Below are 21,157 nucleotides of genomic sequence, written 5' to 3'. Positions count from 1 at the left end.
ACCTAGACCACCCAGGAGACATCGATGGGTTGACACATACCATACCTAAGCAACAGAAATAATTAATCTGAAGTGAAGTGTTCAATTTGGCATCAAATTGAATGGTTGGAGAGACTGAAGACTCCTTTGTGTTTATTGGAAAGGCCTACTACAGTATGTTGTACAATATTATTGTTACGCCACCTAATGTTACTGTAGGGAACAATATGAATATAACTATCACTCAGTCAAAAGTAGAGGCAACTGATGAAATCTGTGCTCTAATCTTTGGAGATTGAATGTAATCATATTTGATGCAATCTGCGTTTCTAACCAGTGGTCGTGCATGTGTAAGGAAGCAGCCCATCGCAAGGAAGTTTGCCTTTTTTGGAAAGTGGGCCAACAGGTCAACCCCCTAGATGTATTCAGCTGTAGATGGTCCTCATGTATAAGCCTTTTGTTTTTGTGTTGCAAATAGGCCATGGAAGGCTATGGAATGCCAAAGGATTGTTATCTCGTGTAACGACAGTCAGTGAGTGTTAAAATATGAGTCCGATACACAGATGGCTGGCTTTTAATATTGATGTCGGGTTATTTTGGACCAATTTGATGCGGATAACGGTCTTCTAGTTATCACAGAAGGATTACATTTGCTCAAATCAAATGGAACATCAAATGGTAAGGCTCGATTAGTAGCGATTTTTTTTAACTTTCGAGGTAGGTATTTGCTACCTGTACACAATCGTCCTTGAGAAATTCGTGCTGTTTTGTAAACTTTCCCGAACTAAATTTACAACTCTAAACTTCGACCGTTCGGCGTGTGCCTAATAGTTTTGCAAGTCAGTGTTACTTTTCATGTAGGCTACAGTTTATAGGATAATCATTTCAGAATGTAGATAACGTTTCCTATTTTTTAATCATCAACATTGATGGGGCTTCTTTTTCTTTATTAAAACATTTCAGACTAAAAATGAGTCTACATTTTCCTAAACGTGGGTGTCATTTAAAACAGCTGCACATTACGACCAATCCAGACAAACCCAGCGGCTGTCTGAAACACTAGGCTATAGCCTACTACGAGAAACTGTTGTTTTCGAAAATCCTACCATTACGCAAGTAGAAACTTTATTCTGGATGTAACAGTCTTTGTTCATATAATCTAGTCAACGCATTTGAAAGGACCCGATAGGAGATTATTTTACATTTAAGTATTTTTTTCTAAACTATGAATCTTGTGTTATGTGTAGGCGTAATCAGAAATCAACGTCATAGTGCAATAAACTGCATGGTTGAGGAGACAGTTGGTCCAAGTCCAAGTTATTTTCGTTCTCTCCGTTTAAATCTAATTGGCCTCAAAATCTTTCAAATAATTTAATTTCTATTAATGTGTCTCTACTGTAATATAGTCTAGAGAAAGTCTTAGATTAGAAAATGGGAGGGGAAAGATAATGCCTTTTTCCCTCAAAGGTGATACTATGAAGAAGGGAATATATATGAAGGGAATTTTTATTTATTTTAGTATTTGCTGTATTCTGTAATCCAATGTGAAGTCTTGCCTTCCAAAGCTGGAGCAGGGGGAGCTAGGAGATGTAGTTTGCTGGTTGCAAGAGGAGGGACTGAGTCCCACAGCACCGGTGACAGAACAACTGTGCTTCCTATGGCAAGAGTTTCAGCAGAAACAGGGACGCCTGCTCACTGTGTCCCATGATCTTGACACCCTCCGCTCGCGACACGCTGCGGAGATAGCCGAGGTGAGCCCGCCTCCACTCAGAGGTACACACCTGGGATAGGACTAGATGTTGACGATTGCCAGTGTGAGCGTGCGTAATGTGTCTTTATTTGAATGTGTTCCAAAAGCATGTGTGTGTTAGACCAGGTCTGGTGATAGAGAGAATATTTGTGCGTGTCCTTCTCAGGTGCAAAGGTACCTGGAACACATCCGCTGCCTGTCAGAGCAGAGGGACGGTCTGGCTCAGGAGCTGGAGAAAGAGAACGAGCAGCTTAGGACCCAGCTAGAGAAACTTACCCTTCAGCAAGGTACGGCCACGAACACACCTGCCTCCAGCCAGCCAGACTCTAGGACCACGAACATGAGCTACACTGGGCCCGATTCTGTCTCTCAGATCTGTCCATTGCGTTTCTGGTTGCAGACGCCCAGATGAGCGAGGTGGCTGAGATGCTGTACCAGGTGGGCCTGACGGAGGTGATGCCCAGCAGCCCCAGTGAGCAGGTGGCCTACCTGCTGGTGGAGAGGGCTTCTCTGCTGGACAGAGAGCAAGACCCTGGAGTGACCGTCCATGCCCAGGTCCTGGCCCTGGCCCACTCTCCCAAAGACAGTCCCGGGGACACTGAGCCTCAGTCCCAACAAGCAACCAAGGACAACACAGACCAGGTAAGACTGTTTGTCTTGTTTTGTACACTGTTTTGTATGAGATCAATGCATAGTATATGAGCAGACAGTATTGAATTCATAGTCCTTGTCATGTACAAATTGCCCTGTACGTGCAAATTAATGTGGTTATTGCCAATACTGTGATGAATGAATGCAATGATCTGATTAAGTATGTCTAATGTGGTTATTTTTATCACCTACTCAGACTGAGGTTTTATCTGAGGTTTTATCTAAATAAATGAAAGGAATTTTACTGTTTGGTCCACATTTAATAAAGGATGTATCTACATGCTCTGTCTCTCGTATCCGATAGTCTAAATTCAATTTACATGACCATAGCAGGTTCGTAACACAAAAAGAGTAGGCCTACACACTGGAACTTCAGTTTCTGAACTTGTCGTTTTGAAACTGCTACATGACTAAACTTCCGGTCAATTCCACAGCATGTTCTGAGTGGAGCTTTACACCGTGGCCTGAGCCCATGGAAGAGGCTATTTGGACTCCGCAAGGCAGCTCAGAACAAACACTGTTTTGTCCCTGTATGTTTTTGTATGTATTTTTGCATCCTCCCAGGGCCGGTTCCAGAGTGACATGTTTGGGTTGGCCTGAAACAAAGAAGCTATGATTTTATTTGGAATCCGATTTGATCAATTTGGGTTGGCAACAAAACTTTTTAAAGAGGACCAGCCAGGTCCGGCCAGGACTGCATCTCCCTGGAGCTGGTCCTACTGTAGGCTCCTTTCTCAAGAAGGCCCCAGCATGCTTTGAGAGGGTCCTATGCATTCAGATGAACGTTCTGTCATTCTGTCAGTCACTCATCTTTGGTCCTCTTCTCCTGCTGGTTCTGTTCACAGCACTTACTGTCTGAGTGCAGCTTGGATGATGTCATCTTTACTACAGACCGAGTTCTCAGTGGTCTTCTGCTTGCATGCACGTGGTGCCGTGGTTGTAGCTTGTCCTGTGTCTATGACTATTGTTTCCCTCAACAACCTCTCTTTCTTGTTTAACCCTTTTCTTTTCCATGCATGGGGAACAACATTAAATGGTTTAAATCTTTAAACATGGAGAAATAACCCCATGGAGATGGAACAAACAGTTTGCTTTTGATGAAAGCCAGCCTAGTGTTTCGTTTTCGGCCTTGCCACACAAAGCTGCAAAGCTAACAGAAACGATAACATCTTGGCTAGCATTCTTTCGCTTAATCACACTGTTTGTGTGTGTTTCCGTGTTCAGGCATCTGTCCAGCAGGTTCAGGGGTCAGGGGTCAGGGTTGAGTGGGCCCGTCTGGAGCGGGACCTGGATGAAGCATCTCGCCGCTTGGCGATGGCCCACCAAGAAATCCGCCGTCTGACCGACGAACTTGAGTCTGCCCGTCTGACACAGAGCGCCTATGGTGAGACACACTGAGTGCACACACACTCACACACAATACGTCATACAGTTGATATTCCTAACAACATGGGTGTGAGTGTGATTTAAATATGTTCATATTATTCTTTGTGTGTGTGTGTTACAGAGCCAGAGCTGCAGGGTGCCCAACAGGAAGTAGAGCAGCTCAGACAGGAAGTAGAGAAGCTAAAGAAATGTGGTTTGTCTTTGTACCTTCATTCTTGCGAGATCACTGCACTGTTACTGCACACAATGTTATGTGGGACACGTGTGTGTGTGTGATCCCAGAAAAATCGGAACCTTTAATGTTGGGTATTCTGGAGCCGTTTGACAAGTCCTGGGTCCTCCTGTAGATGTGGTTGAACTACGGAGGGCCAAGGAGCTCAACGATCGCCTGGACCAGGAGATCCGAGCCCTGAGGACCCGGGTGCGCTCCCTGGACGCTGAGAGACGTGCCCTGCTCCACACGGTAGGAGGCCGTCTGTGACAGAGGTGGTTTGGTGACCACACTAGCATAATGAGGTCACGTTGATCCTACCATGGACTGGCTTGTTTTTCTCTGTGGTCTGTTGAGGGGTCTGGGTGGATACAGTGTGCTGTGGAATACTAATATTTATATGAACACGGGTGGGTCAGTTAAAGCAAGACTCAGCCAAGGGAGACAAAGCCAGGCTGCTGGAAGAGCAGCACAGCCTGGCAAGGGTAGTCTTTTACCATACCACGCACTCAATGTTGGACAATGTACTACACTCAGTACTACAGTACGATGGTTGCAAGATAGGCTGTTAATCCCATCATCCGGGGATTCATTGATCGAGATAAAAAAAAACAAGGGCCACGCTCAACACAGCCACTGGCCAATTTACATTACTATAGGAGGATATTTAAAAACAACACACTCCAATTTAACAATGCAATGCAACTAGCAATATTTACAAACGGTACATCACATAAAACAACATTGAACAAAATATACATTACATAGTCTCCATGTTGAAGACCCATTGAGAGACCCTAAACGTCAGCAGATGTTGACCTCTGTCCTGTGTGTGTCAGGGTGAAGGCATGGCTTCTCCGAGGATCTCTCTGGAGAACCAAGACCGGTGAGTTACATGTCAAGCATTTACAGTGAAAATAGAGCAGAAAGAACTTCAGATGTAAATGGATGTGTATAATTCCCATTCCTGCCTTTAAAGAAACCATTTCACGCATCCTCACTGAACCCTGTAAATTCTTTCTCACCTTTTAACCCCAGTATCTTGTTGTCTACTCATCCCCATGGTTTGTCTTTTGTCTGTTGCCAACTGCCTAGTTTTGTCCTCCTGTTGTACTGATGTTGCCTGCTTTGTTTTCTCCTGCCTGTATCCTTTGTTCATACCTGCCAGTGTCAGTCTGTGTCCTGATTGTGGTTGTTGTAAATAATATGTGTCTTGCTTTGTGCTTTTAACATTTTTTATCGCCCCCGACTCCCTATGTTATTAATGCCCTGCTTTGTTTAACCTGCTTGTTTTTTGTTGTTGTTGCTTTTGTGTTTTTTTCTGTATGTCTGTACTGCTGTGGTTGTGTGCCGTTGTACTTTTTAACCGGATTTTTTCACCTTAGCCCCCTTTCCCTAAAAAAGCTTGTGCTTTTTTCAGGCCATCATTGTAAATAAGAATTTGTTCTTAATGATCTTGCCTGGGTAAATAAAGGTAAAAAAAATCCAAACCCGTGAAGGTGACCGAGGGTGCTGTTTCCTCCCTCCGCCTGCAGGTGTCCTCAGAGAGCAGAGTGTCCTGAGCCCCATCAGCTGACCGAGGTGCTGCAAGGGCTTCAGGAGAAACACCGGCAGCTGTCGGAATCCAAACACACCCTGGAGCAGGATGTGTTGGATCTCCGGGTCCAGAAGGAGAAGGAGGAGGAGAGCCTGGAGGCTCTGAAGGACAAGACGGAAGAATTGGAGGAGGAGTATGAGGAGCTTAAGTCCAAGAGAGAGGAGGTGAAGAGCGAGTGCAGTTCCCTGAGGGAGGAGCGTGAGAAGCTGAAGAGCAAAGTGGAGGATGACAAGAAGGAATATGGGGAGACGGTGTGTATTTAATAGCGATATTGCAAAGTAACCACATCTCAGCTACCAGGTGTGGTGAACAGGAAAAAAAGAATACCACAGTGCAACAATAGCATCTCAAATACTTAATATTCAATTACTTAATGACTCCACCCAACATTAATCTTAAATCCTATCCACTGCTGTGTGAAATGAACTAATCACCCTTGAAAATCCATACAATGAGAGGCTGTGACCACCAGGTGAAGCTTAACCCTCGTGCTGCCTTCGGGTCACATGACCCAAAGGTTCATAACGAACCATTGTTGTGTTTACCCAATTTTACCCAATACAAAAACAAATAAAAATAATTTTCTTTTAACCTTTGCAATGTGGGGGGTCTGAGACAGCCCAACGGTTAAAAGAAAATGCTTCACTTTGTTTTTGTATGAGGTAAATTTGTCGCAATGCGACGGTGGGTCACAATGACTGATGGGTCAGAATGACCCGAAGATAACACAAGGGTTAACACATATTCCTTGACTCAGGTGTGTGTGAGGATGAACAAGTCAAGGCTAGTATCATATTACTATTATTATTATTATTCATTCATCCACTCTGTTGGCCTCTTAAACTCTACTGCCGTTAGGGATGAGTATTGATAAGATTTTAACAATTCCGATTCCTTATCAATTCCTGCTTATCGATTCGATTCTCATCGATTCTTATTGGGCAAGGGGTGGGGGAAGAGCACAAACGGGTTTATTTACATTAATTTTGTTTTATATCATTTTCTATAATGCTGCACACCATATACAGTCGGCTATGTATACATACACATTTACATTTTTCCGTTGCTCTTCTTCTACACTTCTATTGCTTAGCTATAGAATCTTCCATTTTAAGCCAAGGTCAAATCATATAATATGACAGTGTCAAACGGCCATTCTGTTAAACAATTAAAATGCTCAGTTTAATAATGGATTAAAAATCGATATGCTCAGTTTAATAATGGGTTAACACGACAACGCGAACGTTTGCTGATAACACACGCCCTCCTATAATTAACGTGAAGTGATCAATAATGGGAGACGAATGCCGGAGCTAAAATGTATGCTTCAAACGATGGGACAGAAGATAACTTGATCGACAATACACAATAAAGGCAAATTGCTTCACACAGTGACAAGTGGTTCTGATCACTTTTGAGGTGTTTAGCGAGATGAAGCGCGAACGTTAGCTGCGCTGCTGCATGCATCGAACACATGACATAACTTAATTCCATGCTGTGTGTTCAAATGCTTCTTCATATTTGTTGTATTTCCTCCCTTCGACGAAATATACTTTTTTTACACGCGTTACAAGTGGCATTGTCATTTTGTCGTGTGAAATACAACCAAACTTTAGAACGCTTGTGCCTAGTTGCCATGTTTTCTGCAGTTTGATAAACTATAAAAGTTCACACATGAGCAACGGCACAGAGAACCATTAGCAGAATCGTTAAAGAATTTGGCGAATGATTCCAAGGAATCGGTTAGAACCTGTTCTCGATACCCATCCCTAACTGCCTTAACCCTCGTGCTGCCTTCGGGTCACATGACCCAAAGGTTCATAACGAACCATCATTGTGTTTACCCAGTTTTACCCAATACAAAAACTAATAAAAATAATTTTCTTTTAACCTTTGCAATGTGGGGGGTCTGAGACAGCCCAACGGTTAAAAGAAAATGCTTCACTTTGTTTTTGTATGAGGTAAATTTGTCGCAATACGACGGTGGGTCACACGGCTGATGGGTCAGAATGACCCGAAGATAACACAAGGGTTAATCATTGTTAGGCTTAGCTTTTAGGTTTGTGTGCTAAGCACAAAGAGTCTAGTAAAAAGACTGCTTTCAGTGGTGTTTGTTTTCTTGTGGCACTATGTATTTCTGGCCATTGACAGACCATGTTAACAGATGCTGTGTTCTACCCACATGGTGTTGAAGTCAGTCAGCATTGTGGCTATTCGGTTCCACCCTATTTACTTAACCAAAGCTAGCACGCTGCTACATCCAGGTTGGATTCCATTGTGAGGTTTGGACTTTTGAACCTGTAAACACAAATAAGAACTGATACACAACTCTGAAGTGTGTGTGCGTCTGGGAGTGGTGCCTGGCCTCTCTGGAGACACAGGTGAACAGACTGGGACCTGCCCCTGTAATGTGTGGGTGGTGGAGGGGCCGCAGGGTCTGCACCTCCAAATCCAGGTAGACAAGCTAAACTGCTTTTTGTCGTCTTAGTACTTGTACTCTGTGCAATGACAATAAAGTTGAATCTCAATCTCGACAAGGCCAGAGAGACAGATTTAGGTCCACAGCACTCCATCTCTGTCTCTTCTTGACAGGGTGAATGGATTTGTCCTTGTGCTGACCCATTCATTCAGTGTAAATAAAGGTTTATTGAATGAAAGTGGAAGAATAGTGTTGCTGTGACAAGGCCCTCGTCTTCTCTGAGGCAGACTAAGAGCCACGGTCCTCCATTTTAATCCCCTCACCTAGACTCGCTTGTTGATGGACAATCAGGTGCAGGATTGTTAAGCTGGCAATGTAATGGCATGACTTAGCAGAAAAGGTAGACTGGTATTTGGTAAAATACCAGTCTAAGGTATTTGACTCAGTCAAATAACTGTTATAAGCCTATGCCTGTAACGGCGGGAACCTGACCCCTGCCACCGCTCAGGGACTCTCAAAGGCCAGTGAAGGGTGCGCAGAGCAAGGAGTGCAAACAAGGACACAAACAAATGGTACCAATGGAATATTAAGGCTTTATTTTTGCCACCACGGTATAGTAAATAATAACGGTAATGGGGAAAATAATAAACAGGGACAAGGGGAGGGCTGGACAGGACCAAAGAAAAGAAATCAACATAAAGTTCCCAAAGCTAAACACAAAGCAACTGACACACGAATGAGGTGTCCTAACCGAAAATACAGCAGTGGTCTGCCCAGGTCTAGCTGGTGTATATAGACAGTAAGTAATTCCTACGGGTGATGTATACCCCGGGGCAGCTCCAAACTACTCCCCAGCCCCTGAACAAAAGAACAAGAAAACGTTCTGGACAACACTACAAACAAAGCAACTCAACACAACAGGACAAAGAAAAACAAGCCAAAAGGACAATGGTCAGCACAGAGGGGAATCCAAACAACTAAACACAAAAGTAGGCCTTACCCACACACAATACAGCCAGCGACTTATTCCCCCCCCCAAACAAACACAGAGTGGCACAATACATACTGGTGGAGGGTTGGTTGATGACAGGAACCAGGTGAACCGGATTATGGAGAGGAGGAGTCATGCGTGGGTGTTGATGGTTTGATTCGCGCCACCTATGGGGAACAGACAGCACAGCAGGGAACACACACAAATGCAACACAGAACATCAGACTGGGGGTCGTAACACGCCCCCACCAAAAGAACACAACCATAAGGGTGGTGTGAATACTAACACAACAGACCCCAGTCTAAGGCCTCTCCCACACCCGCGACAGGGCGTCAGCCACCACATTGTCAGTGCCCTTGATATGGCAGATCTTGATGTTGTAGCCTTGTACAACCAAAGCCCACCGCATGAGGCGGCGGTTGTGATTGTACATCCGGTTCAGAAAAACCAAAGGATTATGGTCAGTATACACTTCGACAGGCATGGCCGTTGAACCAACGTACACCTCAAAGAACTGTAATGCTAACAGTAACGCCAAGGTTTCCTGTTCGACAGTAGAGTATCTGGCCTGACAAGGGTTAAACTTGCGGGAGAAAAAACACACAGGACGATCAACGCCCTCATCGTCCTCCTGTAGGAGCACCGCACCTGCCCCCACCACACAGGCGTCCACTTCCAGTTTGAAAGGTTTGTCGAAATTCGGAGCTGCCAAAACCGGAGCAGAGCACAACAATAACTTAGCCATCTCAAAGGCAGTCTGGCTTTCAGGCGTCCACTTAAAGGGCACCTTTGGGCTGATCAAAGCGGTCAGCGGGGCTACTACGGACGAAAAGTTCTTACAAAACGTTCTGTAATAACCCACCATGCCCAAGAAACGGCGTAGCAGGCGACGGGAAGTGGGCACTGGGTACTGACTGATAGCCTCGACTTTCCTTGCCACAGGGCGCACCTGTCCAAGACCCACCTCCTTTCCCAGATAGGTCACAGTTGTTTTTCCGAATTCACATTTAGCCAAATTCACTGTTAAGGAAGCAGCCTGTAACCGCTCAAACACCACCTGCAGAGTGGAGACATGTTCATCCCAAGTAGAGGAGTGAACCACTAAATCATCCCTAAAGATCTCAGGAAAGCTGAGAATTACCGCTATCAGTTCGTTTTGTTTACTGAAGTTTAAATGTGGCATTATGGACGGCAAGACTTTCAGACTTGCCGAATTGCTCAACCGTTCACCTTGTATATGAGCGGTCTTTGGCTCCAACCCATCCTCCTGATTGTCCTCCAGGGAGTCCGAACACAGTACCGCAGTGGCAACGACAGCCGGACCGTGGACACTGGGCAACAAAGGTTTACGCACATAATACTCTTTTAGCATGTTCACATGACAGAGCCTTGACGAGCGCCTTCGCTCTGGTGTTCTCACAACATAATTAGTGTCACTTAACTTTCTCTCCACCACGTGTGGACCAGTATACCGAGCGGACAGAGACGAGCCCTGTACCGGCAGTAACACTAAGACCTTATCCCCTTCCCTAAACTTGCGGATTTTAGCCTTCTTGTCATAACGGTTCTTCATTTTTGTCTGGACCGACAAGAGAGATTGGTGTGCCAATTCACATGCGTCATGGAGACGGTTACGCATCTCGTGTACGAAGTTGTACACGTTCTTTGGCACACTTGTAGGTAACTTGGAGGAAAGGATGTTTTCCTTAAGCACCTTCAACAGACCCCTCGGGGTATGTCCGAACACTAAATCGGCAGGACTGAAACCCAAAGACTCCTGTACTGCCTCCCTAACAGCAAACACCACATACGGTACTCCCTCGTCCCAACCACCTCCCGTTTCCAGACAATACTTACGAAGCATTGCTTTAAGCGTTTGGTGCCAGCGCTCTAACGCACCCTGGCTTTCTGGATGGTAAGGACTTGATGTCTGGTGGCGGATGGAGAGGTTACGCAACACATGTGACAGCAGTTTGGACATGAAATTGCTTCCCTGATCAGTTTGTATTTCCTTAGGAAGACCAAAAGTAGTGAAGAATTTGATGAGCGCTTTGGTCACAGTCTTAGCGGTGATGTTCCGTAGTGGAACGGCTTCAGGGTAGCGAGTAGCACAGCACATTATGGTCAACAGAAACTGGTTTCCCGACCCTGTTTTTGGTAATGTGCCCACACAATCCACAATAATCCTGTCAAATGGTTCCCCCACCACTGGGATTGGACAGAGAGGAGCGCGGGGAACGGATTGGTTGGGCTTACCCATGATCTGGCACACGTGACACGTTTTGCAATACTCTACAACATCCGACTTTAACCCAGGCCAGAAAAACTGTTGGAGAATTCGGTCATACGTTTTCGAGATCCCCAAGTGGCCAGACCATGCCGGGTCATGAGCCACAGACAGGACCTGCTGTCTATACAACGTAGGAAGCACCACCTGTGACACAGTGCTCCAGTCGCCATCTATGTCATGCGCTTTCCATTTGCGCATCAATACACCATTGTCCACATAGTACGCTCTCTTACTGGCTTTTGCTTCCTCAGGGGAAACAACTGATCGAAAACATGTCGCCAAACTACCATCCCCCTTCTGGGCCTCAACCACATTGGAGGTTGTAGCGGACAACAAAGCATCCCCTAAGTGGGTGCTCTCGACCCTGGCAGCCTTTATGGGTGCCTCGCTCTCCCTTGACACAGGAGCATACTCTAAGACAGAATCTCCTAGATTCACTAGGTCTCCCAACTTCCTGCTTTGTGCTCGAGTGACAACACAAGCTGGAAACACATGTGGAAACTCAGAAGACAACACATCATTGTCTGACCCGGTGTTTGGTTTTTCCACCACTTCCAACACCGGTTTCACTGTGCCGCCCGCAATGTCATTGCCAAGGAGCAAAGACACACCTTTGATGGGTAGTTTCTCCACCACTCCAACCCGAAAACAACCAGAAACAATGTCGGACTCTAAGTTCACCCAATGCAACGGAACTGCTTTTGTCCCCATTCCTATCCCCTGCAGTAGTACCTTTGTGCCTACAGCAGTGCTGTCTGAACAAGGCAACACACTGGCAAGGATCAGGGACTGCGCAGCCCCTGTGTCCCTCAAAATAGCCACACGTTGCCTACTCTTTTGGTCACCTGCCAAGGACACCCAGCCAGTGGACATAAAGGGTGTGTAACTGTCTTCTGACAAAGGGGTTATAGCTGTAAAGCTGAACGACTGGACTAACCCCACCTCCTTGGGTCTTCGTGGAGGCGACCTCTGCTTGTTTTTCAAGGTGGGGCAGTCAACTACAACATGCCCCACCCGGTGGCAGTAAAAGCACTCTCTACCTTCAGTTTTCGTAGACCCCTCGGCCAATTGAGGACGAGCGTAACGGGACGACACCACAGGTTGGGGGTTGGAGAACACGGTCTTATGGGTTAAGGCGTATTCGTCTGCTAAGACGGCCGCCTGAGCCATGGACGCCACTCGCTGCTCATTAAGGTGGACTACGATGCGGTCAGGCAGGTGATTCTTAAAGTCTTCCAGCAAGACTAGTTCCCTCACCTCTGTCAGGGTAGTGGCCTTGCTGGCAGAACACCACTTATCAAAAAGGGACTCTTTGTCCCTGGCGAACTCTACATACGTCTTGTTGGTTGTTTTTCTGTGGTTCCTGAAGCGCTGTCTGTAAGCTTCAGGGACCAGTTCATACGAGCGCAACACTGTGGCCTTTACAACATCGTAGCTGAGACTATCTTCCAGGGACAGGGAGGCCACTACCTCCTGAGCCTTTCCAGTAAGCCTGCACTGTAACAGTAACGGCCACACTTCTTGGGGCCATTTCAGCGCTCCTGCCACCCTCTCAAAAGCCGAGAAATAGCTGTCTACCTCAGCTTCCCTGAAGGGGGGCACCAAAGCGATATTTTTGCTGACGTCAAAATGTCCGAACCCGCTAGGTGACTGTGAACCACCCATCCCCGCCTCTAGCTCCATCTGTCGAATCCGGATTTCCTTTTCTGCCTGTATTTGCAGTTTCTTGACCTCTAACTCCAACTCAAATGTCCTCCTGTCTGCCTGGTCCCTCAACTCGCCCTCGAGACGGGACAGACGAAGGCTGAGCTGTGCCGCCTCCCCCGAACCAGGAAAAACAGGAGAACCGGGGTTGTATTTTGGCAGCGTTCGAGGAGCGGGGAGAGGACCCTCAACCCCCCTGTCCGCCGACCGTGCGGGCGAAGACCTCAGCAGCTCTTTGCCTTCCACATCTTCCTCCTCGCTCTCGCCCTCTTCCCCCATCGTAACAACCCCTTGCTCTAACAAACCACCCGTAACAACTGCCAGGACCTCGGCTCTGAGAGCTTGTTTCCTGGCTGCGATGCCAAAGTGATCCGCGATCGCTAACAGGTCCGCTTTACGCAGCCCTGCCAGGTCTGAATATGACGGGTCATCAACAAATGCCGAAACAGCTGCCGCCATGCTACACTCCTAATGACACTACAAAACCTTTACTCACACCCAAAACACCACGCCCCGACCACACCGACCACCAAGACGTCCGAGCAGCAGAAAGTCAAGATCCCGGACGAGCCCCCATTTGTTATAAGCCTATGCCTGTAACGGCGGGAACCTGACCCCTGCCACCGCTCAGGGACTCTCAAAGGCCAGTGAAGGGTGCGCAGAGCAAGGAGTGCAAACAAGGACACAAACAAATGGTACCAATGGAATATTAAGGCTTTATTTTTGCCACCACGGTATAGTAAATAATAACGGTAATGGGGAAAATAATAAACAGGGACAAGGGGAGGGCTGGACAGGACCAAAGAAAAGAAATCAACATAAAGTTCCCAAAGCTAAACACAAAGCAACTGACACACGAATGAGGTGTCCTAACCGAAAATACAGCAGTGGTCTGCCCAGGTCTAGCTGGTGTATATAGACAGTAAGTAATTCCTACGGGTGATGTATACCCCGGGGCAGCTCCAAACTACTCCCCAGCCCCTGAACAAAAGAACAAGAAAACGTTCTGGACAACACTACAAACAAAGCAACTCAACACAACAGGACAAAGAAAAACAAGCCAAAAGGACAATGGTCAGCACAGAGGGGAATCCAAACAACTAAACACAAAACATCAGACTGGGGGTCGTAACAATAACTATTTGCATGTGATTTCAATACATTTAAATAAGATATTTCTTTGCATGTGTGTGTTGAATGAGTAAAGGGGCAGATGGGTGACCAGAAGAAAACAAGGATGAACAAAGTGGCCAAGATAACCCTGGCCCTGCCCTGTTTCTCATCTCCCCCCCCCCTCAGGTGGAGGGTGAGCTGCCGCAGCCTGGTGCAGGGAGACACAACCAGGACGATGGTGGCACAGCCAGGATGGAGCCTGTGAGTCCCTCCCACACAAATTAAAATGTTTTAGTATGGTGTGATTTCCATTAGATAGAGAACACACGCACAGACATGGCTGGAATGTTGAACCACTGTCTGAGTGTGTGTGTGTGTGTGATCACAGTTGAGTGCCGATGTGGAGCTTCTGCAGGCCAGTCAGCAGAAGTGTGAGAGACTGACTGATCAGCTGAGAGAAGTCCTCATAGATCTGGACACACAGAGCAGGTACAGCCCTCATAGATCTGTACACACAGAGCAGGTACAGTCCTCATATATCTGGACACAGAGCAGGTACAGCCCTCATAGATCTGTACACACAGAGCAGGTACAGTCCTCATATATCTGGACACAGAGCAGGTACAGTCCTCATAGATTTGGACACAGAGCAGGTACAGCCCTCATAGATCTGTACACACAGAGCAGGTACAGTCCTCATATATCTGGACACAGAGCAGGTACAGCCCTCATAGATCTGGACACACAGAGCAGGTACAGTCCTCATATATCTGGACACAGAGCAGGTACAGTCCTCATAGATTTGGACACAGAGCAGGTACAGTCCTCATAGATCTGGACACACAGAGCAGGTACAGTCCTCATAGATCTGGACACACAGAGCAGGTACAGCCCTCATAGATCTGGACACACAGAGCAGGTACAGTCCTCATAGATCTGGACACACAGAGCAGGTACAGTCCTCATATATCTGGACACAGAGCAGGTACAGTTCTCATAGACCTGGACACACAGAGCAGGTAGAGTCCTCATAGATCTGGACACACAGAGCAGGTACAGTCCTCATAGATCTGGACACACAGAGCAGGTACAGGCATGTTACTTGGCCCTCTGTAAAAATGAGTCCCAGGGGTATGCTGTAGAACAGGCCCAGAAGATTAAAACTAAAACAAACATGCCTGAACATCAAGAACTTCCAAGTCCATGGGTGTTGGTTGAGGACAAGTTTGCCGTTGTCGCCTCTGCAGCAAGTACCACGAGAAGCAGGGACAACACAAGATCAAGCTGCGGCGAGCCAAGCAGACCTACATTTACGAGACCGGCTGGCGCGACCAGAGGATCAAGGTCCTGGAGAGAGAGCTAGCCTTCACCTTGGATGCCTCTGTCAGGGTAACGCTGCAGCCAGCTGCCCTACACAGCAGACACCTCGTTAACACCCATCTTCACATGACCACAGCATTGTACCTAAAAAGTGCCCTAAGATGATGAAACTGCTTTTGAAACATCCTTTTCTGAGAGGGTTGGGGAGAGGGGATATGAAGAAAGGGGTGATGATCAAGGGAGCCTTCCCTGTGTTGCCAGGAGAGAGAGATGACCACCTGTATACTCGCTGAAAACGACAAGCTGCTACATGAACAGAGATGTTTGCTGAAGCAGCTCAGTGAGGAACAGGAAGTCCACAATGACACTGTGCGGGCTGCTAGTGCCAATCAATGCAGGTACTCCAACTGCTACTATTCAAGAGATGCACCCACACACAAACAGGCTGGCTATACGACATTCTCTTGATTACTTTGTAGGAATTTCTCAGGTTTTGTGTATAACGCTTTTCACGTCAAGGGTGGACTTCCTGAAGGATGAGAACAGACGGTTCCAGAAAACGACACTTCAAATGTCCAATCAGATTGCAGCTCTGCAGCGCACTCTGCAGAACCAGCAATGTATGCGCAATACTGAGGTACAAGACAGTAACAGAGTGGAAATTAATTTTGTGCCTCATTTACATTTATTCATTTAGCAGACGCTTTTATCCAAAGTGACTTCCAAGAGAGAGCTTTACAAAAGCTCCTTTAAAAAACACGAGACTTACGTTTTTGTTTTTCACACAGGAACTGAAAAAATCATTTAACTTGGGGAGTCCCTTTACATCTACCCGCAGGTAGAGAAACAGTCTCTTGTTCCCTCTACCGTTGAAAAAACTGCTGATGACCTTACAGTACATTGACAAAGGTAGCAGTGACTGTGGTTGCACGGTCACAGGTCCTGTATACCATTCAGGTGTACCATTACTTGGGTTGACATGTTTTGTGGTTGGCAGTGTGCTTCCTGGATCTGATAACACGAGGAACCTGCTGGACATCATCCAGAGTACCAGGGCCAGACATCCAGAGGACACTAGTCCATCTCCCCTCTCCACCCTCACCTCTTCCCTGTCCAGGCCCGCCGAGCTGGGATACCTCAACCTGACGTCCCCCCAGGCAGGGGACGACCCTCTGGGCCTGTCTGACTCCCTCAGCACAGACAGTGGTGAGGTGTGAGAGCCCAGCAGACACACACACACACAACCACTGATGAACTGACAGAACAGAAGCAGCCACCAACGAGGTGTAAAGAAGACAATAATGACAGCAGTATTAAGCTTTGTTTTACGTTTTTGGTCTGTGAATTATATGTTAAGAATCTTTATAAACACAATTGATGATATATCAAATGGAGTTTTTGCTTCACATTTTATTAGGAAAGAAGAAGATTAAATTATCTTACATTTAATTCCAAGATTAAACAGGTTTGTAAAGACTGCTGCCTTTTAACTATCCATGCTCGACTAATTTGTGCAGATGACATCTGGAAAATCTTTGGTTTTAATTGGCGGGCCGTACTTCTAGAAATGTTCAGAGAAACAATTAGATGTGGCAGTTGCTAAGCAGGACAGTAAAAGTCTTGTTCTAAAAACATTTAGAACCAAGAGAACCTTTCTAAAGGTCGATCTGTTAATGTGCTTTGTAGTGGATGATAAGGCGTATTTTCAAACAGCTGCTATTAAATAAATGGTTTTAAATAGTATTTATTCAAGTTCAATTCAAGCCCACAGGATCACCTGAACCCTCTAGGGGTTCAGGTGTCCCTCAGAGTGTCGTACCGCTTCTCAGCCCAGAGCAGCCGCTTGACCCAGATGTCGCTGCGGCGTCCGATGTCCAGAGCCCAGCAGTACTCTGGCGACAGCACCCTGCTGGGCTTGTGGAGCCACAGGTACTTGTTCATGTGGCTCTCGTCGTGCCACAGCGCCTCCACCCCTCGGCTCTTGTCCTCCAAGATGGCTTGGTAACAGCTTTCCGTCAGCGCCAAGACAGTCTGCCAGGTGCCCCCAAACACGGCGGCGTGGTAGTAGAAGTCGCCCGCCCCGGCCTTCATGTAGGCCGTTGAGCTGGGGTTGCGGTCGTAAGAGAACAGACCGCGGGGGCGATGATAGTAGTAGGCGTGGAGAAGAGCCACAGACTCCCCCAGCGCCTCGGAGCCGAACCTCCCGACAAACAGCTGGTCCACGTCGAAGCAGAAGACGTAACTGCTCGTGTGGCGGATATCGTTGATGGCGTCGGCGATGGCCCTCATGCGTATCATGGAGACGTCCTGCCAGCGAGAATGCTTCTGAACCTTTATGACCTTTAACCTCCGCCCCTCAGCCAACTGGAGGTTGGGCACTTTGGCAGGAACGTCCGTGAACACATAGTACGTCACAGGAAGAGCCAACATAAAGTGAAGCTCAGCAGAAAGGAGGAAGGTCTCCAGATACACGTCTAGATACCTGGGAGGGGAACCAATCAGATTGAGCTACTTTGTTACGGTGTACTGTATTGGTCCATCCTACATTGAAAGTTAAACTGTAACATGCTGGTACTCTGGAGCAGATCTACTGATAAGCACACAGACAATCTTATCTATGCAAGTTGAAATACATGAAAACAAACCTTCACACTGCTAACAAAACTGAGTCTTCCCGACCTCAGAACTAAACAATAAATCACAATGTTAAGAACTCAGACATCCCAACCTGCAGAGACTCATTTCAGGGAGGTGACTTCTCCAGCCCCCCCCCCCTCCGGGACGCAATCCGGACGCATGATGTACCCCCTCAACCAGCACGTATCCCCCCCCTCCCCGAGTCGCAATCACGACGCGTGCTATGCTCCTGTCTCTACCAGAAAAGACCATTGGACAGTCTCTCGCTCGCTCTAAATAGCTCTAAATACAAAATCCCCGATTTCCGGGAGATTGTATAGCATTTGCAGGTGTCAGGGAGCCGCTATTTAAATGCGGGAGACTCCCGGAACTTCCATGAGACTTGGGATGTCTGAGAACTGCACCACTGGTTCTCAATGTGTAGACATGCCAAAAAACAAAGGTTGTTATACACGCACACCCCTGAAAAGCTAAAGCCATTACAAGTAGTCTTCTAAGACTCCAGCAAAAAAAGATAGACATTTGGCCTCTACATCATAACTGCAGAGTCATGTTAACTAACCTTCCCACAGCAAAGACAGTCAGAGCCACAGAGGAGTGGTTTTTCTTGTGCTCCCGGTCATAGTCATCAGGTTCAAACATGCCCTCCCAGATGATAGGTGCTCCCCATTCAGTACATGTCTGGACGTCCGTTCTGTACCTGCAGACAAGAGGACCAAGTTATCGCTAGGGGTGTCGCCATCCAAAATGTTGGTGTTGCAGAGACAACCATCCTGGGAAGGAATGTACTGCATAAGCAGTGGCACATTTTTTGTTTACGAAAATGGGTGTAGGTTTAGTAACACAAACGTTATCGTTACGATAATCATTTTAGCTCATTTGTACAATTTCCCCAGAAATTGTACCCTCTCTAGTTTGTAATATAATGCGCTATTTCTAGATTGGCGATAGTTGTATGGATGTACATGCATTGTGAACACTTAGCCCTGTTTAACACTGTGACCAATGCTATTCTTGTCAGTTCTAGTTTGTTTTGTGTGCGTGGGTCTAAATGAGTTCAAACATTGACATACAGCCAGTAACCCCCATTGTGTCAACAAAATAATTAGTTGTTTCTTTATGGAAGATTCATAACATTGGAAGAGTCTGGAAGGGTCATAACATTGTTAACACTTATTATAGCATGCCCAATACAAGCAAGGATTACTTCCTCATACACACTTACATATTTTATTAAGAATGCCTACCAAAGTTTCAGAGAGGCATCTATAGTGTTGTCCAACTTCAACTTTTCCCCTGGTAAAAAACATGTATCCATTGGGACAAGCCCCTCCAAATACCTACAACGAGGAAACAAAATCCCGCGTTTAATAATATTCACATTGTAGAATAAAACTATACGCTGAAGAGTTGTTGACAGCAGGCTGTTATATTATATTACATTATATGTTACATTATAGCATATCTGATGACAATTCGCCTTTTCTACTTTTGAAACGGTGTAAATAACCCACATTTGGTCAATGTGTTATAAATAAGAGATCGCTAACCTGATGGACGAAGGGGTGAAGTATGCCAAGAAAAGAAGCACGGGAGCAACGATGATCAACTTTAAAACTGACTTGTAAATATGCCTACTGAAAATAAAAGAAGAAACGCTTTTAAAATGATATTTAAACATGACAAACACCAATTTCTTGGAATTCGAAAACCTGACATTGCTTACCTCATGGTTCAATAAAACTCAGATATCGGATGGTCTCGTGGTGCAAAGTTGACTAGGCGAAATGACGTTGCAGATATCTGTATGTGTATGCAAATCATTGTTAGGCCCGCATCCCACTTTAGGCGGAGCACCTGTTAACTTTTAATTAGGGTTAGGGTTAGGGTTAGGGTTAGGTGGTCATGCCATTTTCTGGTGGTTTTTTCGATTACAGCCAACGCCATGACTGCTCGTTTATCCATTCACTTTGATTATGGCGGGGAGGGGGAATTACGTATTTATGGATATCTAAAATAGAGCAACGTCATGCACAATAATCTGCAACGTCATTTCGCCTAGTCAAAACTCTAATTCAAGATATCTGTAATTACATTTTGACTAGGCAGAATGAAAGTTACAGATATCTCAAATTTCAGATATCTCTAATCAAAATTAATTTCAAGATATCTATAACTTGATAATAGATATCTACAATTAAATTATGACTATCCCTAACTGCAGTTAAAGATATCTACAACGTCATTTTGACTAGTCATAATTCCAGTTACAGATATCTACAACGTAATTTCGCCTAGTCAAAACTTAATTTAAGATATCTCAAAATGAACATGTAGATATCTTGAATTGAGGTGAATTAAAGATATCTTGAACTGGAGTTATGACTAGTCAGAATCAAATTGTAGATATCTCAAACTGGAATTACAGATATCTACAATTCAGTTGCGGATATCCGTAATTCACATAGTGGATATCCGCAACTGAATTGTAGATATCTGTAATGATAAACCCCATACAAATGAATGTCAAAAGTGACGTCATTTGTCCTAGGAAGAATGTCTTTGTGGATATCTGAAATGACAATTATGGATAGGAAGAATGTAATTGCGGATATCTGAAATGTTCTTTTTGACTAGGCAAAACTGAATTACAGATATCTGCAACACATATCCAGTCTAGCTGTTAAATGTTAAAAAGGCTTGCCATAGGAATGCAGGTTCGATGATGGAACCCTGTGATTATCATTTGGAGAAATTGTGAGACCAAGATTCATTTTGCATCATGTCACTTGTCCATAGACATAGCTAATTAATTCGATAATAGGCTAACTTCCGCAAGCCTGGTGTCCCAATCGACTTATGTCCTAATTGAAGTGCAACCCTATTGTTCTATAGTGTGCCAAGCTAAAAATCCAGAGCAAACGCTCAACGCAATGGAAAATACTGGAATGGTCTATCCAGGTAGGCTATCCGGTGATATCTTGCAGCGCCTATATAATATTGACATATCTAAACCTAGGGTGTTCTTAGGGTCTAAGGCAGGGGCGTTGTTAGACATAAAACTCTACGGGGGCAAAGGCCCCTATTCATATCCCTTTTTTAGTTAAA

General features: G+C 45.7%; 2 protein-coding genes across 3 annotated transcripts; one reads left to right on the top strand and one right to left on the bottom strand.

The window, feature by feature from the left end:
• Positions 1-369: 369 nt before the first annotated feature.
• si:dkey-264d12.5 (coiled-coil domain-containing protein 30) lies at positions 370-17,155 on the top strand. Of its 2 annotated transcripts, XM_062460579.1 has the most exons (17): positions 370-657; positions 1,545-1,730; positions 1,896-2,016; positions 2,130-2,371; positions 2,815-2,910; positions 3,605-3,764; positions 3,888-3,959; positions 4,114-4,229; positions 4,817-4,863; positions 5,513-5,825; positions 14,279-14,353; positions 14,481-14,581; positions 15,340-15,481; positions 15,674-15,810; positions 15,932-16,049; positions 16,201-16,250; positions 16,410-17,155. In XM_062460579.1, exons 1-17 carry the CDS (start codon positions 643-645, stop codon positions 16,627-16,629), a joined length of 2,211 nt encoding a protein of 736 aa, XP_062316563.1. In that variant the 5' UTR covers positions 370-642; the 3' UTR covers positions 16,630-17,155. The 2 variants fall into 2 exon arrangements, with proteins under 2 accessions (XP_062316563.1, XP_062316564.1); XM_062460580.1 differs by lacking the exon at positions 2,815-2,910 and having other exon boundaries at positions 371-657.
• On the bottom strand, positions 16,803-19,823 carry LOC134019787 (alpha-1,3-galactosyltransferase 2-like). The gene is made up of 5 exons (XM_062460581.1): positions 19,776-19,823; positions 19,600-19,686; positions 19,297-19,389; positions 18,612-18,749; positions 16,803-17,894 (listed from the first exon to the last, which is right to left on the bottom strand). The coding sequence occupies exons 1-5, from the start codon at positions 19,778-19,780 to the stop codon at positions 17,207-17,209; spliced, it is 1,011 nt and encodes a 336-aa protein (XP_062316565.1). The 5' UTR covers positions 19,781-19,823; the 3' UTR covers positions 16,803-17,206.
• Between the last annotated feature and the right edge of the window lie 1,334 nt (positions 19,824-21,157).

The sequence above is a fragment of the Osmerus eperlanus genome, chromosome 1 (assembly GCF_963692335.1).
Source record: "Osmerus eperlanus chromosome 1, fOsmEpe2.1, whole genome shotgun sequence".
NCBI lineage: Eukaryota > Metazoa > Chordata > Actinopteri > Osmeriformes > Osmeridae > Osmerus > Osmerus eperlanus.
The sequence above is the reverse complement of the archived record's forward strand: the minus strand, read 5'-3'. Positions and strand labels throughout refer to the sequence as shown.